The sequence below is a fragment of the Elgaria multicarinata genome, chromosome 21 (assembly GCF_023053635.1).
Source record: "Elgaria multicarinata webbii isolate HBS135686 ecotype San Diego chromosome 21, rElgMul1.1.pri, whole genome shotgun sequence".
In the NCBI taxonomy this organism is placed as follows: Eukaryota; Metazoa; Chordata; class Lepidosauria; order Squamata; family Anguidae; genus Elgaria; species Elgaria multicarinata.
In genome coordinates this window covers 15,543,846-15,568,636 of record NC_086191.1, presented here as the reverse complement: position 1 = coordinate 15,568,636, position 24,791 = coordinate 15,543,846, and the positions used below count along the sequence as shown (strand labels likewise).

General features: G+C 53.3%; 1 protein-coding gene across 1 annotated transcript; it reads left to right on the top strand.

Annotated features, from left to right (window-relative positions):
- Positions 1–205: 205 nt before the first annotated feature.
- EHD1 (EH domain containing 1) lies at positions 206–20,320 on the top strand. The gene is made up of 5 exons (XM_063146196.1): positions 206–717; positions 7,463–7,560; positions 16,887–17,299; positions 17,807–17,971; positions 19,594–20,320. The coding sequence occupies exons 1-5, from the start codon at positions 314–316 to the stop codon at positions 20,116–20,118; spliced, it is 1,605 nt and encodes a 534-aa protein (XP_063002266.1). The 5' UTR covers positions 206–313; the 3' UTR covers positions 20,119–20,320.
- The last annotated feature ends 4,471 nt before the right edge of the window (positions 20,321–24,791 follow it).

Sequence of the window (24,791 nt, the reverse complement as noted above, 5' to 3'; positions counted from 1 at the left end):
ACGTAGGGCGCCACCGGAAAAGGGGGAGGGCGGGGACGGCGGGGCGGGAGCCAATCCGCGAGCGGGTGGGCGTGGCGCGTGCGGCGGAGGCTATATAAAGGCGGAGGCGCGGCGTGGCTCGCGGCGTGTGCGGCGCATTCCGCTGCCGGCGGCTCCTGGAACTCCTCGCGCTCTGGGCCCCGCCCCTCCCGCCGGCCGCCTGTAGCGCTCTTGAACCCGGGGCCGCCCCCGCCTATAACGCGCCCTCCCCCCCCGCTCCTCCTCTTCTTCTCCCCTCCTTTCTCCCTCGCCCGCAGTAGGGCTGACCTCGGCCATGTTCAGCTGGGTGAGCCGCGACGCGCGGCGCCGCAAGGAGCCCGAGCTGTTCCGCACCGTGTCCGAGGGGCTGAAGCAGCTGTACGCCGGCAAGCTGCTGCCGCTGGAGGAGCACTACCGCTTCCACGACTTCCACTCGCCGGCGCTGGAGCCCGCCGACTGGGAGAGCAAGCCCATGGTGCTGCTGGTGGGCCAGTACAGCACCGGCAAGACCACCTTCATCCGGCACCTGCTGGAGCAGGACTTCCCCGGCATGCGCATCGGGCCCGAGCCCACCACCGACTCCTTCATCGCCGTCATGGGCGGCGAGACCGAGGGCGTCATCCCGGGCAACGCGCTGGTCGTGGACCCGCGGCGCCCCTTCCGCAAGCTCAACGCCTTCGGCAACGCCTTCCTCAACAGGTAGGTGCGGGGGCGCAGCCGTCGGGGCAGCGCCCCGTGCATACGTGTCCGGGCGCAGACAGGCAGGCAGGGCTGGACCGCCCCTCCTCCTTCCCCTCCTCCTTTCCCTCCTCCCTCCTCTCCCCTCTCCCCGGACTGCTAGCTTTCCACGAGCAGGGAACTCCTCTCCATTCCTGCATGGAGCAGGGGGTTGGACTCGATGGCCTTGTAGGCCCCTTCCAGCTCTGCTATTCTATGTTTTCCCTGCCTTTCCTTCAAAGGCCTGGGGCAGGGGTTCACCCCAGGTCCCATCTCCGGAGAGGGCTGAGGAAGGCCCCTCCTTGAAATCCTATTTATTGCATTTCTATGCCACCCAATAGCCGAAGCCCTCCGACAGCCCTGAGCATAAGTGAGCATAAGAACATCAGAAGAGCCCGGCTGGATCAGAACAAGGGTCCACCTAGTCCAGGGCTCTGCTCACGTCTTGGAGCGCAATTCTCACCTTAGGGCGCAATTTTATGTATGTTTAGACTGAAGGAAGGACTATAGTTCCCAGCACTCCCCAACCAGCACGGAAAACCCACAAGCAGAACCGGTGTGCAACAGCACCCTCCTGCCCATGTTCCCCAGCAATACTGTACAGTATCCTCTGATACTGGAGGTAGCGCATGGGCATGCCCCTGGTGGTCCCACGTGGACCTATGGCCTTCGCTGTGGTGGCCCCCTTGCCGGGGAATTCCCTGCCGTTGTAGGTCACCGTTACTTCAGGAAGCTTTCCTTGAGTTTTATCAGAACTCTCGTTTCCTTTAAAAATAGTAATTTTAGCATTAATAATTCTATTTGCTGTTCACCTCTCCAAAGTGGTTTATAAATATCTCTGGAGTGGTTTATAAATATTGTAAATAAGCAATAAATAAATTAAGTCCTAGTTTGCCATTGATAGCCTGACTTGGTCTCAGATAGCGATGTGTGGCTCTTTCCAAACAACCTGGAATTTCGTCTTCACAACAACCCTGGTAGGCAGACCGCGTGTGATTAGTCCAAAGGTTCTCGGTGGCTGACCAGGGGGTTAAATCCGGGTCTCGCCCTAATCGTGGGCACATCCCAGAAACCTTATTGCAGCGCTGTGGTGATGGGTGAATGTCCCATCCCTTGGTGAGAAAAAGGCCTGAGAGGTAATATGGGGTAACACCCGCCCACCCACCCCATATTGCAGAACTATTTCAGGCTTGGGGCCCAAATACTTGGGGAGAGGGGTGTCAAATTTGTCCTCTTCTGGGCTTCCGCTGATGGCCACGCCCCTTCCCCATGCCCCTCCCTCTTCCCCCTCATCACCAACCTCTTAACTGCTTCCTGACGTGTGTCTGTGTGTGTTTTTCCCCCCTGCTAAAAGGTGGACGCGTTTCCCCTAATCCTTAGGTACTGGCAGTCAGAGCTTTAAAGCGGCAATATCCTGGTGACCTTTCAGCCTGACCTCGCTTTTTAGGGTTGCTGTACAGATAAAAAGGTGGGCGGGACAAGCTCCTGCGTGCCCCCTGAGCTCCTTGGAGGCAGCGGGGGATATGTAAACGTTCACAGGCGCAATCATAACATTAAAATCCCGTTCAAAGGGTGAGGACTGTGCAAGGGAATATAGGGCACCAGTGGTGGAGTGGAGTGGCACCATGAACTTCCCAGAAGCGAAACTATGTTGTAGCGTGGTGACCCTTTGCAGTGTTTTCTCACCGTGACCTCGAAGTGCCGATGCCAATTCCTGTGTCCAGCCCTGTGCAGGGGTCATCCAATTCCTTTACCCTCCCCACCTCTGCCTGGCTCACAATTTGGGGTGTGTCTGACCATTTTTCCAGGGCTTTCCCTCTTGGGTGGTATGATGCTGACTGACCCCAAAGTGAATCCACTCGGCTCCGTTTCCTTTCCCCCTCGAACTTGGTGCTGTTGGTGTAGCCTTACTGGGCATTTAAGCTTGTAACGTGGCCCAAATTGGTAGCCACTGTCTGCCCCACCATGCAGCGTGGACTTGCGTCTCCTTCTGGCCTCTTTGCAGCAGGAGCTTGTGTTATTCCAGATTTTCGCTGCTTTATCTGTATCATGCTCCCTTTTCTCTCAAAGCTCTTCTCCTGTTGAGGCAGCAAGGAAGCCTTCGGTTGGGCAGAGGAGGCTGAACATGTAGACCGGCTTTCTGAGTTCATAAGGAAGCAACTGGTCTATCGTTCCCTCTATTAGTAATGTCCACTGGTGAGTGCCAATCCTTACTTAGCCAGAACAGCACCACCCATGCACAGGTGGGAAGGAATAGCTCTCTGGGAACCCAAGGAGAAGTACAAAGGTTTTAGGGGGAACATCGAATGGATACGAAACAGCCAAATTGAGCGGGGACAGAATCCCCCAAAGTAAAGGGTATGAAAGAGGTCAATGGGGATGGAGCACACTTGGAATGCTGTCAGGGAGGTAATGGAGTGTCCCGGTAGAGGGCGTGGCTGGCTAAACCCCTAAATTAATTTAGTCCTTAATTCTTGCAGCCATGAAGGGGTGTGTACATGTGTGCAATTGCCTGAAATTTTTTTTGTGCCTCTGGCGCTAGGGTTTTGTACCGATAGTCCTTCACCGCCCCAATCCTTGGCGTGGTTGTGTAGCGGACTCCTTTCCTCGGTGACCCCCTCTGTGTTTTTCCTCTGCTTAAAATCCGAAGCTTAAGCCTGTGTGTGTGGAATTTTACACTGCGCAATATTGAACCGGCACCCAAATAGCAATGTCTTCCGTCCCTAACTGGATGTGAGTTTGGGCAGCCAGAACTTCCTTTCCGAATGAGAAGAATCAACATTGAGGGGGGGGGGGGGTTGGAGGGTTCCGGCGGACATAGGTCAGAGGTTTGGTGACGGCCTGGAATTCGGGCGGATGCCCTCGCTGCCGAAACACTTTGGGAGTTCAAGGGAGGAATGTGTGCCTCCTAGTTAATGTTACACCGGGGAAAACGTAGCAATCTCTCCCCGGCCTCCCCAATCCTTGCACTCAAATAAGTCATCCAGCCACGCCCCTCTGAATTCTGTTCTTACTGAGACTCTGAACGCTGCTTCATTGCTTTTGGGGCAGAGAGAAAAGTTTGAGTAGTTCCTCCTGTGTGCATTGCTTGAAGCAACCTAATACCGTGGGAGCTTCCAAACCTCAATTTTGCGTTGCCCTGCCTCATTCACGTAAAATGTCGTCCTCTTGCCCTTGTAACCGTCCTGTATTGCTGCTTCTGCCCAGTTCCCCCCTTCTTACCGCTGGAGATCCATTAAGGCAGCCTTCCTCAACCTGGGGCGCTCCAGATGTGTTGGACTACAACTCCCAGAATGCCCCAGCCAGGCTGGGGCATTCTGGGAGGTGCAGTCCAACACATCTGGAGCGCCCCAGGTTGAGGAAGGCTGCATTAAGGGGTAAAAGATGGGAAACCTGGATAATGTCTTTTTGGTAGTGCTAGGGGCAAACCCTACGCAGGCCCTCGTTCCATCTAGGCCAGTGTTTCCTGCACTGACAGGCAGTGGCTCTCAGCAGGTCCCTTACCTGGGACTGCCAGGGGTTTGAACTTCAGATCTTGTGCATGCAAAGAGCCAATCCTTGAGCTCCAAAAATTATTTTTAAGCTGTAGCCCTCTTCTCCAACCCACCTGCCTGCCCAAGGTTCAAAACTGGGTCCATGTGCACCCAAGTCAGGTGAGTGCTGCTGCCTTGCCTGCCTGTGCAAGGTCTTTGGCCTAGTGTTGCATTGGCAGCTTGATTTGCCCTTCTCGGGATGTCTAGGGTCTTGTAAGGGGGCAGGCAATTAATACTCCCTGTAACTTCCCTGGTCTCGTCTTAACCTTCACTTGCTCGGCAATGTAGTCATGCTTTCCAGCCCGACCCTGCAGCGTTTTTAGTCCTTCCGGGGTCATGCTGGCCGGCTGGATTGGGTGAGGGTGTCTCGTTGCCGGAGGGTCCTCGGGAGAGCCCTGTGGGGGTTATCCAGGCTGGTGGAGTCCTTGAGGAGCGCCATGCTCCGTGCGGTGTTGGCCCTGTTGTCATGTGGGTGCCCTGAAGGGAAAGAATCGAGGTCAGGAGTTAGAGCGATTTAGTTGTTGTCTTCCCTGTGGTTTGCAGGGCAAATTCTCAAGCAAATTCCCAAATGGACAATGCAATGAGTCTGTGTGTGTGTGTGTGTGTTTTTGCAGTGGCCCAAACTGTGCTCTCACAGTGACCTTGAGCGTCACCTGGGAAGGAAAGCCTCCTTTGCTTGCAGGTGTAAGGTGCAGGCGCTTTAGGGCATGGAGAGCAGTCCATCCGTGCCTTCTTCCCTCCCGCAAGAAAATGCACCCTGCGAAGTCATAAGAGCATATCTCGTGTTTCTAAAGAGAAAGTCAGCCTAACTTGGACTACCTTCACACAAACCAATTTGCCAGAATGGCTGGGAATTCTGGCTTATAATTCACAAGCCAGCTCCCACCCCGGCTCCTCCCACCAACGGGCGTAGCGGAACGAACCGGAAACTGTCCGGGCAGCCAAAACTTAGTGTTACAACTTGGCTTGCTATTCCCAAACCAAGAACAAATCCCAGCTTGCTCGTTGGGGAGGGAAGCCAAGTCAGGAGTCCCCAGTTCAGCTACAACGATACGTTTTCGCTACCCGGAGAGTTTCTGGTTAGTTCAGCGATACCGGAGTTTGCTTGTGAATTATAACCCAGAATTCTCCACCCTTTTTCTGTCTTTGGTGGTGGTTCTGTGTGAACATGGTGCCTCTGTTTCAGGCATGCTGAGAAGACGCACTCCATCCTTCCGATGTGTTAGACTTCAACTCCCAGCGTCTGCCAGGCTAGGGGGTAATGGGAGCTGCAGTCCGACACATCTGTAGAGCACCATTTTGAAGTAGGACCGGAGGACCAACGGCAAGCCATGCGCTGGTAGTATCCACCTAGCTGGGAATTGTAGGGTGCTTTTCTGTCTAAAAAGGCATAGGATTGTGCATGCACAGCACTTCGACGGCTTTTTAGCATGCAAGGCGGCGTGTGTCAGTAATAAAATAAATGCACATCTTCTGCTGAAGCCAGGGGAGGCTTTTTCTGTAGGTCCGTCTGTCAGGTTGCTCTCTAAGCCGAATAGCATAGCTTCTGAAGACTCGTATCCCAAACTCCAAAATGGGAATGTGATGGTGTGTGGTGTGTGTGTATGTATGTGGGGGGAGTTTCTGGACTTTATGAACAGCCCACTGGCCGGGTTGGCTGGGGGTTGTAGCAAAGTATGTTTGGAGGGCGTTAGGTGAGCAACGCGTGTGCTGCAGGAACTGTCCCCGAGGCTGCCCAAATCCGACCGCCTGCCTGCCAGGAACCTCTCTATCACTCTCTCAGGAGTTTCCCATCACTTCCTTTTTGTTCAGCGTTTTGAAAAGCAGAAGATACGAAGTTTGCTAAGAGTGGAACAGCGAGAGATGGGTCTGGGGTGTGAAAACTTGCAAGCCCTGTGGCTCAGGGGCACAAATACTTTGGCCAGGTCAAATCAGCCTCCTGTGTTGATTGATGGTTGGGAATTATGCCTCCAAATGACACTTATTCCTGTCTACTCTCCTTTGATACCTATTCCCATGTTCCCTCTGTGCTCTCTGCTTGTGGTACAGTGACCTGCTTCACGCAGCAGAACAAGCCACAATACAGGCTGAGTGGGAGTTGGTGTTGAGTTGTGGGTTGTTGTGTGAAACCAGCCGTGCTAACAAACCGTGGTTTCTTAACCACGAGCAACCCAGACTTCACAACCCACTAACAAACCATGGGTTCTCTTCGTGGGTTGTTGATGGTTAACAAACCATAGTTTGTTAGCATGGCCGGGTTCACACAATGCAACAATCCATGATTCAGCAACAACCCATTCTCAAGCTGTACTGTGGCTTGTTGTGTTGTGTGAACACAGCCGTGGTGATGTCTGAACGGTTCTGCTTTTGGTAGGGGCTTCTGGGAATTTCAGCCCAAAACATCTGGAGGTTTACCTTCTTCCCACCTCTGTCCTATAGAGTGACCTAATTTTGCCTGTTTATTTTACTTGTATTTAGTAAATAACAAAGCTAAAAAAGAAACAACCCCCATGTGAACATTTTTTGTTCCAATATACCACAAGTATTTCACCTATTTGAGGTGGAGGGGGGCAATTAAAGCACAATGAGATTTAAATGTTAAATTATGTAGATATTTTAATTGGAATGCTTGTAAAAAAAATTTAACAGCAATAGGATGTACTTCCTTTACATGGTTTAAATTTAAGGGGTGGGAGGGACAAAGATTCTGTTAATGCATGAATAAATGTTAGCAACCCAAAGAACTGCGCAAGGTATGCTGACAGCCACGGATCTGTTTCAACAGAGTTCATCTTTCTTCCAGCGTGGTTATTGGGGCCTTTCAGTTTCACTATCAAGACTTAATTTGCCCTCAGACTTCTATATTTATCTCAGTGATGTACGTCTCCCGTCTCTCCTACTTGCTAGGATAATCGCCTGAAAAGCATTAGTTACAACTTTGGAATTGTCAGGCTTTCATAACGATCACATTTGCAATTAGCATCTGTTCGTTGTTACTATAATGAACTTATGAAGTGGTGGTGAGAATCAGGAGGAAAATTAAGCATCATGAAATGTTCTACCTCACAGCGCTGGAAGGGCCAATGTCAGTTTCCTATGTTCCGGGGTGGGTGGGACCCTCGTCTCTCTTTCTCTATCCTCCCTCTGTGCCTGAAAACGTTGCTTAACTTCCCTTCCTCTCTTCCTCGTTCCAGATTCATGTGTGCCCAGTTACCCAATCCTGTTCTAGACAGCATCAGCATAATTGACACCCCGGGGATCCTATCTGGAGAGAAGCAACGGATAAGCAGAGGTAAGGCTTTCATCCGGGTAACCGATGCACCGTTTGGTGCCAAATCTGTGTCAGAGGCCCAAAGGAAGTGGGTCAACAGCAGGGATGCTGAAACTCAAGTTCTCCTGGGATCCCAATTTGAGCCCTGCTCCCTTTTGCGACCGCCCGAGAGCGTCTCCGAAATGCAGTCAAGCGACGTGCCCAAATAGGGAAAATGGCCCCAAAGGGTCAATAGACTTTCTAGGCCTTGTTGGTGACTGTAGAAGGCTGGAATCCTCTTGTTCCAGGATGCCTTACTGGGGGTTGGTGGGCATGCTTTGAAATGTTGCCCTGTCTGGGAGGGGCAGAAAATAGCTGTTTGGTGGTGGGGTGTGTGTGTGTGGGTGGGTGTGTTTTCTGCGCCGTTGGCCGACAGCACTGTCCTCCTCGGAGGAAACTCCCCCTCCCCTCCCCAAGCTAAAGTTTCCAGGCGTGGTCTAGAAATATGCGGCTGGCACGGCGAGGATTTCGTGCTGCCTCTGCTCCTGGTTTGGTCCGCATCTCTGCCAAAGATCCTTGTGCCAGGAAGGAATAAGCGTTCTGGATTTCAGGAAACCTGCCTTCCAGTCTTGGGTCTTCTGGGACAGAAGAAGGCAGCGTCTCGTGCAGAGATGACAGCGAGTCGTTGTTCCTGCCAAGCGCTGGATCATGGAGGGGGCCTAAAAATAGCCTCTTTCTCCGAGGCCCCTGTCTCCAGCTGCGATCTTTCCTCCATGTCTTGGGACACACCCAGTTCAGCTTAGAGCCTCCAACCCCTGGCAGTACCCATTCCTTCCTCTCTAGGAAAGGATCTGTGATCTCGCTGTCTTTGGAGCAAATTCTTTTCCCCCTTTACCAAAAAGGACACGGAAGAGCCATGACGGCTGTGCCCCATTCCCGGCACAGTGAGTTGGAAGGGAAATCTTTTCTCACTGCCTCCGTTGCCTACTCAAAATCCCACCCTCCTCCACTCTTCTCCCTGGCCGCTAGCAGGAAATTCTGTTGATCAGCGATAAGGCTTTGCCTGACCCCAGCAAGCAAGAAATCAGGATGTGGTGCTCAGACTCTGCTTTAGCTTCCCCCCCACCCCCCCGCCCAAGGACAAAAGGACTCACACATGGCAATTCATTTGGCTTATGGACCGCTTTGAAAGAGGGGCGTTAGGTCGGACAGACCACCTCGAGCCTCTGGCACGGCAAAGTGTAGGACAGCCTGCCCAGAGTTATGCAAAGAAGTTTGGGGTGGCCTGGTCTTGTGTGGAGAGTTAGGCGCCATTAACTTTACCAAAGACCTGCTCCTGGTGGTGATGAAAATGGCTAGAATTGGCTGGTTAGTGTGGGCAAATGCAATCCTGGTTAGTGTGGGCGAATGCAATTCTAGAATTGGCTTGTTAGTGTGGGCGAATGCAATCCTGGTTTGTGTGGGCGAATGCAAGTCTGTAGTGTGGGCGAACGCAATTCTAGAATTGGCTGGTTAGTGTGGGCAAATGCAATCCTGGTTAGTGTGGGCGAATGCAATTCTAGAATTGGCTTGTTGGTGTGGGCGAATGCAATTCTAGAATTGGCTGGTTAGTGTGGGCGAATGCAATCCTGGTTAGTGTGGGCGAATGCAATTCTAGAATTGGCTGGTTAGTGTGGGCGAATGCAATCCTGGTTAGTGTGGGCGAATGCAATTCTAGAATTGGCTTGTTGGTGTGGGCGAATGTAATTCTGTAGTGTGGGCGAACGCAATTGCCTTCTATACGGCACAGGGGGGCTGAATTCGGCATTGATTGGAGTGTAACTCTTGGAGCTGCATTTCCTCAGAAGTGTGGTCTAAGTGTTGGAAGAAACCCAAGATAAATCTGCTGCCCCCCTCCACCTACCCATCCCCAGGCCAAAGAGCTGTAAGGTGTTGACTTGGACAGTCCGTCCACGTTTGCCAGGATGCTAAGAGGTCAGAATGGCCTCCTGTGCTGTTGTGGGGTGGAAAACTTTCTACTGTCACAATTTTCCACTGACAGCATCCTGCTTTGGGAGATTCATCGCTCCTACAGTCACTTGGTGCTGTCATGAATGAATGTAATAAATCAAGTAGCGTCATGGGAAAGGATCCATCTCCAGTTAAACGTGGTCAACTTGTCTCCAGGTGACAAGGAAGCACATAGATTTCTTCTTCAGGCCTGCTGGAATTAGTATGTTAACCCCTTTCCAGGCTTTCGTTTGCTCCTCGTCCTCCTGGACTGCAGTCCCAAACAATTACTAGGGAGTAAGCCCTGTTGGTTCAATGGGGCTTACTTCTGAGTAAATTGGCATGGGATTACGCTGTTGAAATCTAGGTAACGCAGAGAGATTTGTGCTTCGTTTGAATATGACATTTAAAGCGCACAAAGCCAACATTATTGAATGTTTTCTTCTAATAAAATACTTTGGTCAAATACTTTGGGCTGTTGGGTGAAAACAAACGTTCTCGATGCTGACACCACGTGTAAAGGGAACACGGCGTACCTTTTTGAGGTTGCTAAACGTAAATAAAGCATGCTAAATCGGACTTCCGCTGATCTTGGAAGGTGGAACAGTTGTCCAGAAAAACCCACCTCACCGGTTGGATGCAAGTTCTGCAAAGTCTCCCCGCGTGATAGCGGTGCCGGCAGCAGAAATACCTTTGCGCCTCTGCCTTTATACCTTCTGCACGGAACCAGAGGAATGTCCACCTTGATGGAGCAGGGACGCCTGGGGGTGTCCAGTCTTGCCCTACAGCTTTCTGCTTGTTATCACAGCTTCTTGGAAAGAATGTGGCAGGCCAGGAACCTCATTGGCAGCGAACGTTTTGCATCAACTGTTTGCAGCCAGTGGTGATGTAAACGCTTTCGCGGCCGAGCAGGCTGACTCATAGGAAGCTGTCGTCCACGGGGCGGGGTAGGGTGGGGGGCGCTCCTATTGTTCAGGAGTCAGACCCTCACTTTTTCCACCCCTTGGCCAGGATGTTCCAGCCTGCAGGAGGCTACCTGGAGACGTTTCGGGGAATTGGAAAACCTGCAAATCCGCCAGCCCGGATAGAATCATAGCATCATCGAATAGCAGAGTTGGAAGGGGCCTACAAGGCCATGGAGTCCAACCCCCTGCTCAACGCAGGAATCCACCCTAAAGCAGCCCTGACAGATGGTTGTCCAGCTGCCTCTTGAAGGCCTCGATTGTGGGAGAGCCCACAACCTCCCTAGGTCACTGGTGGTTCCATTGTCGTACTGCTCTAACAGTCAGGAAGTTTTTCCTGATGTCCATCTGGAATCTGGCTTCCTTTAACTTGAGCTCGTTATTCCGTGTCCGTGAGTGTAGCGTGTGTGAGTGTAGGGAGTCTTGGACGCAGCCTTTGGAGGCAGGCCGCTTCAGAAGCCAAATGTCCGCACCTTCGTTCCGACACATCCCAAAGTCAGGGTCAGGACAAACCGGGGCATGTAAGGAACAGAGGAAGCTTCCTTCCATGGCAGTCAGACCTCTGGGCATGGATGGTTGAGGCTTTCCGGGTTTTCATGCAAGAGCCTTCCTGGAATTCCCTGAAGTTTGAGCCCAGGAACTTTTGTGTACGAAGGAAATGTTCTAGCTTGGTACTGGAGCGTGGAAAAACACACACCTCTCGATTCAATAGGCTCTTATGGAAAGCAAGAGGCAGACCTTAGTTTGCGGGGAAACGTCCTTTTCAGATTCACTGCCGATCATGAGGGGGGTGGGGGTGTCCCTGGTTTCCACTGAGAGGGAGCTTTAGGGCAGCCTTCCTCAACCTGGGGCCCTCCAGATGTGTTGGACTGCATCTCCCAGAATGCCCCAGCCTGGGGCATTCTGGGAGTTGTAGTCCAACACATCTGGAGCACCCCAGGTTGAGGAAGGCTGCTTTAGGGTGTTTAGGCTGTCCGTGCGTGCGTGCGTGCCCACCGGATCTTGCTTGTAGCACCTGAGATGTGTGAGCTCCTCGGCCTCTCCTCGCCCTCCAACAGAGCAATTTCTGCACGTACCTCTGTCAGGCACCTGGCCCCGTTCCTGGCCACTCCTGGGCTGCGGCCTGCATGCCAGTTTCTGGCTGCCCCTCACATCTTTGCTTAATCAGAGGCCCTCCCTGAATTCTGTGCTAAACATTCCTGGCAAGCCAGTGCTGGGGAATTCCCATTAGCAGACTTTCTCCTTTATGGCAGTGCAAGGATGTGGTTCCACTTCAGAGCCTGTGTGCCCTTGACTGTGGGGAGAGCATTTCCCCCGCACTGCCAAGCGCCTGCAGCTTTGGCGATGGAAATAGGAGATTCCACGCCTGGGGTCATGACTCGCCGTTCCGGCTTGTGCATAATGCTAACCAGTGGTGTGTTGTCCGATTCTGGGTTGTCGCAGTGTGCGAACCATGGTTTGTTAACCACAAACCACCAAGGAAGAGAACCCCTGGATTATTGTCAGGTTGTTTAAACTATGGCTTCTTGTTACGTGTGTGTGGACTCGGAGCCATCGGAGCAAGGGAAGCAGATGAGCCAGGAATTGAATAAACAAACCATGGTTTGTTCAATCCTCTGCCAGACAAGCCCTGGTAAGGCAGTAGTGTGTTGTGCAACCTGGGCCGTTCTTGCAAGCCTAGTTTGGTAATCTTGTGCCACTCTATGACAGGGGCCGGGACGAACGTGGAGCTCTCGGGGTGAGCGGGGAGGCTTCCCTCTCTGCTGGCGTGTGCCAATCTCTGCCCGTGGGAAAGGCTCGGCCTCTGGTGACCTCTTCCCTGGCAGCAGCTGAGCCTTGGTGTCAACGTGCCTTAGGCAAAGTTCCTCTCTGGCCAATTCCTCGCAACTTCCCCTTGGGTTAAGACAGGGCTGTCCCTCCTCCTCGGTTCCCTAAAAACATCCCCGGTCTTTGTGCCCAGTCCGTGCTTCGCCGCCCTTGTCCCGGAGGTTTAATCCACACTGCAACACAAACCCGGACTTCTCCATTTCCCAGAGCTAAAAAGAAAAGCATTGAAAGAACTGGAAAATCCCCTGTTTTGCTTTTTCTTTACTGTACAGCCGGGTGCTTAAAAGGCTGTTGAAGGGCTTTGTCAGTCCTGTGCGCTGGACTGGCGAAACTGGAATGGAATGTAGACCGTTTCCCCTGCGGCTAACTGGTTGCTATCCTGCACCGTGACCTGGGTGAACCACGTTCTGTGTGTGTGTGTGTATGTGTGTGTGTGTATGTGTGTGTGTTGGTGGTTTGTCGTGAGTTGTATCCTGAGTTGTGGCCTTTGCGGGAGGCCATTATACTTCATGATACAATGCAAGCTTTATCATGCAGAAGGTCCTGTGGGAACCGGCCCCCCAAAACTATTTCACATGCTGGAACACCCTGACCCGAATGTGGGAAAAGGGGAAGATTGCAGATTAGCTGTCCTTGAAGAGGACCTTACAGATTTGGGATGATCTGGAGCCGAGATGCACATTAATAGAACTACTTTTATTTGAGGTGATTTGGACGAGAAATGAATGGGCTGGTTTATTTAGCCTTCTGTGAAATGTAAATAAATCCTAGTTATTATTTCTAAACTTTCCATATGTAGATCAATTAGCATATGCAGGCTGTATGCAGTGTTGTGGCCTGACCCCTGAATGTTTTGAGCAGCTAGCAACGCCCCCTGCAAGTACAGATATAGATATAAGTGAGCATATTTGAAATTCATGGATATCTGTGATGAATCTTTTCAGTGCGCCTGGGATTCTCCACTTCAATTGTCCACATCCTCAAATAGAGCTGATGTGTGTGTGTGTGTGTGTGTGTGTGTGTGTGTGTGTGTAATCCTGCCTGTAACCCAGAAGAGTTGTTGCCAAGCTGAGCTGGATGGAGCAAAGTTCCATCCAGTGTTCATGGCCAACTGAAGTCATACAATCATAGAATTTTAGAGTTGGAAGGGTCCCCTAAGGCCATCCAGTCCAACCCCCTGCTCAGTGCAGAAATCCACCCTAAAGCATCACTGACAGAGGGTTGCCCAGCTGCCTCTTGAAGGCCTCTAGTGTGGGAGAGCCCACAACCTCCCTAGGTCACTGGTTCCATTGTCATACTGCTCTAACAGTCAGGAAGTTTTTCCTGATGTCCAGCCGGAATCTGGCCTCCTGTCACTTGAGCCCCTTATTCCGTGTCCTGCACTCTGGGACTGACGATTTAAGCATGTGGATGTCTACTTCCCTGCTGGCCTTACCCCAACCAACTGCCCTGCAGTTGTGTTGGACTACAACTCTAATCAACCCCAGCTTGGAGAGCCAGTGGCCAAGGATGATGGAAGTTGTGGGGCAAAACATCTGGAGGGCCCAGTTTGGGGCAGGTTGGTGTAGACAATACACCGGCCGGTAGTCCCTTGCGCATTGAAATCTGACCAGGGACGCATTTGCCAGGATTCTTTGCAGCAAAGTTCGCCTTTCTCACCAACCTAGCTTCCTTATGCCAGATCAAACCATTGTTCCTTCCAGTTAATTCTTTTCTCCAGTTTCTAAGAGCTTCGTGGACAAGGAGAAACCCCAGCCACCCCGAGCCCCACCAGCATTCTGGCTTCTTTTCCCTCCTACCCACCTGCGAAAACTTGAAGCTCTGCTTTTTGCTGGCTTTGCAGTTGCAGACACACGTACACACATGCAGCTCCCATCGGGCAATTCCCTCTTCCTGTTTTCAACCCATTATCTACAATTGGGCAGAGATCAGATCAAAGATCATTCCGGGCAGCTGATCTTGCTGAGCACAGCGAGGGCAACTATGTTGAGTTCGTCTGGAGCAAGGGGACAAAGTTGGGGGCAAAACCCAGAGGCAGGACGAAGGTGACGCCTAAATTGTTGGGACTTGTTAGGGGTGGGCAGAAGGCTGGATGTCTTCGTCAATACCTGACTGATCTGCTGGAGCGCCTGTCTCCCTGTTTTATGATGGCAGCAGCAGAAAAAGAAAAAGCTTGCTTTCCTCTTCTGCAGAAATGCGCAGCTGCTGAAATGGAAAAAAGCACGGGGAAAACCAGGCGCAAGAACCAAGAACTCTGTGCCCGAGTGCTGACACAACTTCCCATCAGTTAAAAATTGCACGTTCAGAGCAAAATGCAAAATCCGTGCCACGGCTGGCCCTTGTGCAAAGCCCACTTCTCTGTAAACGACTCAGCTTCCTCTCTTCTTCCTGTGAATGTTTCATAGAATCGTAGAGTTGGAAGGGGCCTCTAAGGCCATCGAGTCCAACCCCTTGCTCAATGCAGGAATCCACCCTAAAGCATCCCTGACAGGTGGTTGTCCAGCTGCCTCTTGAAGGCCTCTACTGTGGGAGAGCCCACAACCTCCCTTTGGTTCCATTGTCATACTGCTCTAACAGCTAGGAGGTTTTTCCTGATATTCAGCCGGAATCTGGCTTCCTGTCACTTGAGCCCATTATTCTGTGTCCTGCACTCTGGGAGGATCGAGAAAAGATCCTGGCCCTCCTTGGTGTGACAACCTTTTAAGTATTTGAAGAGTGCTCTCACGGCAGCCTGGGTGTTCACAAGATAAGCCATGCCCTCAAGGTCAAACGGTTGACAGGCCCTCTTATCTGTTGCTGCAGATCCTTGACAAGGGGTGTGGTGTGATGGTTAAGAGTGTTGGACTGGGAGTCCGGAGATCTGGGTTCTAGTCCCCCCTCGGCCATGGAAGCCCACTGGATGACTTTGGGCCAGTCACAGAATCTTAGCCCAACCTACCTCACAGGGTTGTTGTTGTGAGGATAAAATGGAGAGGAGTATTACGTGCGTGTGTGAGAGTATTGGAAGGCTTGTATCATAGAATCACAGAACAGAGTTGGAAGGGGCCTACAAGGCCATCGAGTCCAACCCCCTGCTCAATGCAGGAATCCACCCTAAAGCATCCCTGACAGATGCTTGTCCAGCTGCCTCTTGAAGGCCTCTAGTGTGGGAGAGCCCACCACCTCCCTAGGTAACTGGTTCCATTCCTGTACTGCTCTAACAGTCAGGAAGTTTTTCCTGATGTTTTGTCATACTGCTCTAAACGTCAGGCAGTTTTTCCTGATGTCCAGCCAGAATCTGGCGTCCTGTAACTTGAGCCCATTATTCCGTGTCCTGCCCTCTGGGAGGATCGAGAAGAGATCCTGGCCCTCCTCAGAGGCCCCCTGGGCCGAAGAACGTCCTCTAGCAGACCTCTCCTTCTCTCACTGCAGCACTGTTGGCAACCATCCCCATGCCCCCAAATCCCTCGAAAATCCTCCTGCTCTCGGCCTCCGAGACGAACTTTAGACAAGCAAAACCGCAAGTGGGGAAATAGGGAAGTTGAGGGCTTTTCTCGGAAGCAAGAGGACAAGGGAAGCCCCATGGAGCACCCGGGGTGCTTCCTGCTCTCCTCCGTCTGTGCTGGGAAATGTGTCAAAACGGGCCCGCAAGAGGCGCCTCGATGCAGCAGCAGCAGCTCTGGAGAGACGGATAAAGAAGAGCCCGTAGCCAGAGGGTAGCCTTGGTCGTCTTCTCTCCTGCGAAGGAGCCCCTGGAGTGGAAAATTGGAGAGACGCAGGGGAAGGTACGAGGCTGGGGATTGCTCCTCCTCCTCCTCCTCCACCTCAGCACAAATGGGGTCATGCGGGAAGGGCTCACAGGGGCATAGCCCCGGGGCTTTTTCATGAGCAGGGACGCTGAGGTCATCTGCCAGTCCACCGCCCTCGGACTTCCCCAGTCCCGCTGAGCTGAGCTGAGCTGAGCTGCAACCCCAGCAGTCGCGCGGGGATGAATTTTCCCAGCAATAATATACCGTTCTCTGCCCATGTACAAAGTGCTTTGAGGCGGCTTGGTCTTGAATGGGCGATTAACGCCCTTTTGCTTTGCCAAAGCCCCGCTCTCCTGGTGGAGAGGACATCTTCTGGCTCTGTGCAACAGCCAGGTAACCGCCCAGTGATTGGAGGTCAGGGGGCGGGGCGAGGAAGGTGAAGGGTGTGTGGCTATCTAGGGAACCCAGATGGGCTGGATTTGCTTCTGAGAACCTGCATCCCCGCCCTAGTCCAATGCTCTAGCCATTAAGCCACACTGTCTGGATTTCTGGTCCACAAAAAGCTCTTTTGGTGCCTGGTCCGGGTCCCTCCCTCCTGTTGAACCTTTGGTCGTGATGCTTGAATGCTTTACTTGAAAGGTAGCCTACAGTTTCCACTTGAACAGGGCCAGGAGGGAAGGAACAAGCCATGGAAGGCTGGTCTTCGCCGCCCCTGGGGGAATTGCTCTCCCAGTCCTGCGTAGAGCATAGTATTCCTGGGGGGGGTGGATTGAACCCAGCCCCTTCTGCATGCAAAGCATGGTCCCTGCTGTGGCCCCCAGCCAGGCCCCCCCACCCCTAACGCCGCCTCCGTTTCCCGCAGGCTACGACTTCGCCGCCGTCCTGGAGTGGTTCGCGGAGCGGGTCGACCGCATCATCCTGCTCTTCGACGCCCACAAGCTGGACATCTCGGACGAGTTCTCGGAGGTGATCAAGGCCCTGAAGAACCACGAGGACAAGATCCGAGTGGTGCTGAACAAGGCGGACCAGATCGAGACGCAGCAGCTGATGCGGGTCTACGGCGCCCTCATGTGGTCCCTGGGCAAAATCATCAACACGCCCGAGGTGGTGCGGGTCTACATCGGCTCCTTCTGGTCCCATCCGCTCCTCATCCCGGACAACCGGAAGCTCTTTGAGGCGGAAGAGCAGGACCTGTTCAAAGACATCCAATCCCTGCCCCGCAACGCCGCTTTGCGGAAGCTCAACGACCTCATCAAGAGGGCCAGGCTAGCTAAGGTCAGCCGCTCTTGGGGGTGGGCTGGGCTGGGGTCCTCTAGGCCCACCAGCTCAGAGCGTGAACGTACGGGGTAGTGCCTGCTTCTGTCTAAATCAGGGGTCCTCCGGCTTGTCGGGAGCTGGGACCCACCTGGAACTCCAGCCTAGCGAGATGGGGCTGGCTTCCACAGGAGCCCGGTGGGAGGAAGGAGGTCCATCTAGCCCAGTGTTGTCAACACTGACTGGCAACATAGGGTTTCAGGCAGGATTCTATCCTAGCCCTTCCTGGAGCGAAGCTGGGGCCTCCTGCATGCAACGCAGGTGCTTCTGCCTCTGAGCTATGATCCCTCCCTAAAGGTCTCCTCCAAATAGTAGCCAGGTAGAGGTTCAGAGTGACCCCTCGAAGCCGAGGGGAGGTGTGCAAGACGGTGTGTGTGCGTTAATTCAGAAGGTGCTGGCGACGACACGTGTTCCGCAGCTGGCGTCCCGCGCGTGCCCCGTTCTCAGCCTCCGCTCTCTCCTCCCCAGGTCCACGCCTACATCATCAGCTCTCTGAAGAAAGAGATGCCCAACGTCTTTGGGAAGGAGAGCAAGAAGAAGGAGCTGGTGAGCAACCTGGGCGAGATCTACCTCAAGATTGAGCGGGAGCACCAGATCTCGCCGGGGGATTTCCCCAACCTCCGTAAGATGCAGGTACGGATCTGGGTTAAAGGCCCAAGGAAGAGACGGCAGCCCTGTGAGATCATGTGACCGCTGGAGGGAGGAAGTTAGACCCTGTTTGGAGTGGGGGAACAGCCCAGAACTTTAGGGAACACTTGCAGCCTCAGCACTTACCCCAACAACTATTTTTCATAGAGAGGTGGATGATGATAATAATAATAATTATTTATTTATTTATTTCTTACCTGCCTCTCCACTTGGATCGAGGCGAAAACGACATACAACACATTAAAAACTGATTTAAAACATACGTGATTAAAACATCCTAAAAACATTCTAAAATTCCACTGGATAGGCCTGCTGGAAGAGACCAGTCTTTATTGCTTTTTTAAATTCTAAAAGACTGTCAAGTTGACAAATCTCCTCCGGCAGGCCGTTCCACAGTCTGGGGGCAGCCGAAGAGAAGGTCCTCTGGGTAACAGTTGTTTATTTATTTATTTATTTATTTATTACATTTTTATACCGCCCAATAGCCGAGGCTCTCTGGGCGGTTCACAAAAATTAAAATCATCATAAAACAACCAACAAGTTAAAAATACAAATACAAAATACAATATAAAAAGCACAACCAGGATAAAACCACGCAGCAAAATTGATATAAGGTTAAAATACAGAGTTAAAACAGTATAATTTAAATTTAAGTTAAAATTAAGTGTTAAAATACTGAGTGAATAAAAAGGTCTTCAGCTGGCGACGAAAGGAGTACAGTGTAGGCGCCAGGCGGACCTCTCTGGGGAGCTCATTCCACAACCGGGGTGCCACAGCGGAGAAAGCCCGGTTAATCTAGTTCTTGCTAGCTGAAATGGGTTCTTCCCAGAGGACCTGAGTGTGCGGGGCGGATTGTACGGGAGAAGGCGACCCCGCAGGTAGCCTGGACCCAAACCATGTAGGGCTTTAAAGGTGATAACCAACACTTTATACTTCGCCCGGAAACTAAGTGGCAGCCAGTGAAGGGATTTTAAAACTGGTGTAATGTGGTCACTGTTAGATGTACCGGGGACCAGCCTGGCTGCCACATTTTGAACTAGTTGAAGTTTCTGAACTAGGCACGAAGGCAGCCCCATGTAGAGCGCATTGCAGAAGTCGAGCCTCGAAGTTACCAGCGCGTACACGACCATCTTTAGGTCTTCCGACTCTACGAAGAGGTGCAGCTGGCGTATCAGCCAAAGCTGATAGTAGGCACTCCTGGCCGTCGCATCTTTCTGGGCTGTCATTTGGAGCGACGGATCCAGAAGCTGAGAACGCAGTCTTTCAGTGGGAGTGTAGCCCCATCCAGAACCGGTTGACACACCTCCAAACCCAGGTTGTGGCCTTTGACAGCGAGCCCCTCCGTCTTGTCTGGATTCAGCTTCAGTTTGCTTTTCCTCTTCCAGCCCATGACCGCCTCCAAGCATTCAGGCCCAAACGTTAAAAGGTTAAAACGCTTGGGAAAACGAGATGGTCTCCCTGGCGCGGCGAAGAGCCCCAGGCAAGCCTCTCTGGGGGGGCTCATTCCACAACGGGGAGGGGGGCCACAGCAGAAAAGGCCCTGTGTTCGGCACCCAGCTCTCCCTGCTGTGTGTGACGTTGCCGCCCGCCCCGCTTTGCTTCCGCAGGAGCAGCTCCTGGCTCAAGACTTCAGCAAGTTCCAGCCCCTGAAGCCGAAGCTGCTGGACGCGGTGGACGACATGCTGGCCCACGACATCGCCCGGCTGATGGTGATGGTGCGGCAGGAGGAGTCCCAGATGCCGACCCAGGTGGTGAAGGGCGGCGCCTTCGAGGGCACCATGAACGGCCCCTTCGGCCACGGCTACGGCGAGGGGGCGGGCGAGGGCATCGACGACCTGGAGTGGGTGGTGGGCAAGGACAAGCCCACCTACGACGAGATCTTCTACACCCTCTCGCCCGTCAACGGCAAGATCACAGGCGCCAGCGCTAAGAAGGAAATGGTCAAGTCCAAGCTGCCCAACACGGTGCTGGGCAAGATCTGGAAGCTGGCCGACGTGGACCGGGACGGGCTGCTGGACGACGAGGAGTTCGCCCTCGCCAACCATCTCATCAAGGTCAAGCTGGAGGGGCACGAGCTGCCCGCGGAACTGCCCGCCCACCTGGTGCCGCCCTCCAAGCGCCGGCACGACTGACCCTCCCGCCCCGGGGCGTGGCTGCGCCTCTGGACTCTTGCCGGCCGGGCAGCGGACCCCGGACTTCCGCGCTCCGCGAGAGCCGAAACGCAACGGAAACGCCCCCTCGAACGAACGGAGCTCGTGCACAATGAGATGTTGTTGTTATAGATATATTTTTTGGAGAAATGTTTAATACACTCAAGCTGCGTTTTTAAGGCAATGATGGTCTGTGGTGTTGGGGGGCGGGGGGCGGGGAGCCCTGTCTCTTGACTCAGGTTGGTTTTCCTCCCTCCAGAAGAGGGCTGCGAGGTGGGGGAGGGTGAAAGGGGGCTGCCCCTTTCCCCACCATCCTAGGAGCATTAAACCCCCCCTCCCTAAATGCTGGCACCAGTCCCGTCTGCGCAGAATGGCTTTCCTGGGCACACGCACACCGTTTTCTCCGTGCCTCGGTTTCCTGGCTGGGTTTGGAGGTGGAACGTGTGGGAGGAGCGCACCCGTCCCCCTGCTCCTATGGCGTCTTGCTGCTTGTGGAACTCACCGCCTCATGGGCGCAAGCCAGCCGTGGCAAGCTGAGTGTGCTTTATCGTTGCCCACATCCATCCGTGGGTTGTACACGTGGGTGCTTAACACATGGGTCTCTCATGACGAGATCTCACTGGCCTTTGGACGCCATCACTTGTTAAGAAGTTATAGGCCCAAGCAGGCTTCCCTCATGCCCTCTTTCCTCATGCCCCCCCTTCCCTCAAGCCCTCTTCCCTCATGCCCCCTCTTCCCTCAAGCCCTCTTCCCTCACTTCTTTGCACACCTCTTTTGTTCAGGCCTTGTTTCAGCCTGGCTCTCCATGTCACTTCGTGGTGTTGAGGCTGATACTGGGATCGCAGAGCAAAGTCCCCTTACCCTCCTGGGCAGCTTATGCTTCCCTTGGGCATAGACCATTGGAGAGGTTTCTCTGCAAAGCTGCGAGAGCGTCTAGCGACCCACACGACTCGCTCTGAAAAGCTGCCCCGAATCCATCTCTGAGATGGGGGCAGATCCTGTCTTGAACCAAAGGAGAATTTCAGCGTGGGCTGCCAGTGCATCTTTCATCCACCCCCGTTCAAGTACTTGAAGGGAAAAGACGGGGCAATTTGCTGAGCGATGGTAGTTCTTACCGTTGCAATGAGTTCCTGGCACCTGCCGCTGCTAACAGAGGGCAGAAAAGTCTGGGGAAATCCTGGCCTGTGTCTCTCCCCGGTTTCTGTGAAGCTAATATTCCCTGTTCCGGAAACCCAGGTCTGGTAGAAATCGCGTAGGAAGGGATTTTAGGCTTTCTGGTTGTCTAAAAGCTCCAGGCGCTGGAGGAAAAGAGAGTTTTTTTGGTCTCTGTAAGAATTGCTGGGGAGTGAAGAGGGTCTTTGGGGGGTGGGGTAAGGAATGATGTTACAGGCCTCCAAAATAACTCTTCAGCCTGTGGGAGGAGGAGCAAGGGGGGCAGAGAGCGGCAGCTGCTTTTTTCTCCTTGCCAGAGGTGTGTAAAGGGAGACGGACCGGAACGTTACCACTGCGAGATGCAACATGTGATGCCACCTCTGCCCACAGCTGCTAAGACACGGGAAGGGTGTACGAGGTGCATTTGGTCTCGAGGGGCTGCTAAAATATCCCCCCCATGTCCTCAACATTAAAGTTGGCTTTGGAGTTCTGCAGCTGCCTGTTTTTCTCTCTCGTTTCAAAAGTTGCTCCGGCTTTCACTTGAGGTGCGCTCTTATATGCAAGCGCAACGAAGCCACGTTCCTCTGACCTGAATAAATGGCAAAGCTAGAAAAGTGTTTATTCGCTCAGGGAGAACCCAGACGCAGAGGCTCCACCCTGAACGCTGGGAGTCTTGTTTGCCTCTCTTCTGGAACTCCTCCAAGCATCGCCCCCTTTTACATCCTAAGGACTAGAAGCTTGCATGCTAAAAAAGATCACATCGTTGACTTTGGCACCACATTGCAAATTCCATGCAATTTTTAGAGCGAATGCAGGAAACTCCCAGCTCTTGAGCGTGTCGTGTTTTGGTGAGTTCCGGGCGGCTGATAACGGCCACAAATAATGCACTGACCCTTGTTCTTGATAGCTTGGCTTATTTTGACTTCTGGGGGAGTTCTGTTGCCTCCCTAGCAACTTCCAAACAAAAAGCCGCTTGAAATCTAAGGCATCTTGTTCGAGAAGCAAGGAAGTGGCCGCAGAATGGAGGTGCTTTGCAAAGGAAGGTCAGAAAGATCCAAACCTCTTCCGTCTCCTGGGAAAAAGTCCTTCCCAAATTCTGAGGCTTGTGTGTGCTTTGCCAGATTCTAGGTTTCAATCTCTAAAATGCGGTAAATTCTAACATACATAGCTTTGGCTGAAGGCGTTCGCGGAGTGTTGCGGGGACCTTCTGAAAGGCAGATTATTTATCGAAACGTTTTGGGAACCTCACAATACGTGCCATCTATTTGGGTTGCTCTGGATTATAAATAGCCGTCTTTAAAGGAAGCTGAATTTTGTTTAGTAGACTCACGGCCCTGGTTAAGAGCCCTGATTGCAAATCCGTGATGACTGCTGCACGGCTTCCTCCCCTCCCCGAGAGCCGGCGTGAAGGGAAGGTACACCCTTATGAGCCGTTCTTTCTAATCCCAATTTAGAAAGGGCTTCCTGGAGTCTGTAGCAATCCAGCGATCCTTCCCTGGAGCTGTTCCCGGCATTCTATTTATTCATTATTTGATTTTTATTTTTTTGCTAAGCATTACGCATGCTAGCGGCCCTCCCCGGGGACCGAGGAATGGCCAGGAGTAAATGAGAAACAGAAACGGAAGGTGAGCCGTAAGTTGCTGTTCGTCAACTGCAATATGTGGGCCCCCACGGCAACTGTCTATATATGTGACAGCAGGATCAGCTGTGGGGTGGCTAGGGCATGGGGAGTAGCTAAATAATAGGGCAGAGGGAGAATCATAGAATAGCAGAGTTGGAAGGGGCCTACAAGGCCATCGAGTCCAACCCCCTGCTCAAGGCAGGAATCCACCCTAAAGCATCCTTGACAGGTGGTTGTCCAAAAACCGTTTGGAGGCGTCTTCCATGAAGCCTCGGTGTTACACGGAGCCAAGATAGCACCGCCCCAAATGGGCTGTAATGGGCCGTCCGGCACCACTTTGGCCAATAACGTGCAAGGGGAGCCCAAGCAACCCTTCATCCAAGGAGCAGCCCATAGTGAAAGATGATCAAGGGTAGCAAAACCGCATGGAGGGTTTCTGGCAAGGTGGGCGTGGGCGTGGGCATCCCCAGCCTTACTGGAAGATAAAGGGGCAGGTCAGGGGTCAAAGGTCGGTATGGTCAAGCACCTGCAAAGCCCCCCTCCCTAACAAGAGACCCTTTTTTGCCCAGGCAACAGTGGCGATGAGCTGCAGATGTCACAGGCGACTTCCCCCTGGTGCTCCGCCTGTCGAGCGAGCATGTGACAGCTGTGAGAAGGAGGAGGAGCGAGAACTAGGGCTGTGCACGGACACCCCCCCGAACCGCTTCGTGGACCGATCTGCAACTTTCAAATTGGGCCGATCTGATGCTCCGCAAAGCGAGATCCGGAGGGACGAATCAAGACTTTGCCCCCCCTTCCCTACTTACTTGCCTCCGTGGCGGGCGGCGGAGGCAGGTAAATGGGGAAGGGGGGCAAAATGGCCGAATAAGCCCCCCTCCCCCTGCCACCTTACTTGGCTCCACTGCTGTCGCTGCATGGACTGCACCGCCAGGTAAGCCCCCTGCCCCCCCACTTACCTGCCTCTGTCGCAGGCTTCAAATGAGGCTGTGGCCTGCTTCCGCTTTGAGGCCTGGGCCTCAGTTGAAGCCTGCGCCAGACCGCAACGGACACAGGTAAGCCCCCCTCCCTCCTTACCTGGCTCTGCCGCCGTCGCCGCACGGACTGTGGTGCTGCCACCACCAGGTGAGCCCCCATCCCCCCACTTACCTGCATTCAGAGCTCCAGATGGAAGTGAACCGCTTCGCCTCGATCCACAGCGCCCCTGACCCGATTCGGATCCACCTTTGGCAGAGTCGGATTGGGTTGCTCCGCTCCGGATTCGCAATCCAAATCGGACCGAAGCACAGCCCTAGCGAGAGCAGCTGGGAGTAATGGAAGCGAGAAGGCCGGCTCCTTAAAGAAGGGGCCCCATTGAGGCCGCCTTGTCCACGGGCCCTGCAAAACCTGGGGTTGGCATTGCGCGGGGAGGGTGTGTGTGCGAACATCTTGCAGGCAAAGCAGGCGCGCCATCCTGAACGACAGTCCTACCTTAAACGAAGCAGCCCGTGCAGAGCCCGGAGAGTCGGAGGCAGGTCCCGTGAGTTTAACCACTCAGGAGCCGGCCTGGGAGAGCCAACTCCCCAACTGGGTCAGGGCTGCTTGTCCTCTGCTCTCTAATTTCCAGCCTCTTTCTCCTGCACGCCCTCTCACGTTCCAGAGGAGTCCGATTCGTAGTGGTGATGGTGGGGGAAGCGACGCTGCTAATTTTCTATCCTGCGAGGAGGAAGATCGCCGTGGCGGCCTTGTGGGTGGGGCGGGATCAGGCGGCATTCTTGAACCCGTCGTCTCGTGCCGTTTGGCGAGGAATCAAAGGAAGGAAGCTCCGAAGTGCACGCTTGCTTCCTATCGGCGTGTGCCTCTGCAAAGGGGACCAGTGGTGCAGGAATGTCAATGGGGTGTGTGC

Excerpts from the sequence above, each read along its gene's own strand:
- EHD1 (XM_063146196.1), top strand. The coding sequence starts at position 314 with ATGTTCAGCTGGGTGAGCCGCGACGCGCGGCGCCGCAAGGAGCCCGAG. Across the intron at positions 718-7,462 it reads GGCAACGCCTTCCTCAACAG|ATTCATGTGTGCCCAGTTAC; the intron begins GTAGGTGCGGGG and ends TCCTCGTTCCAG. Across the intron at positions 17,972-19,593 it reads CCAACCTCCGTAAGATGCAG|GAGCAGCTCCTGGCTCAAGA; the intron begins GTACGGATCTGG and ends TTGCTTCCGCAG.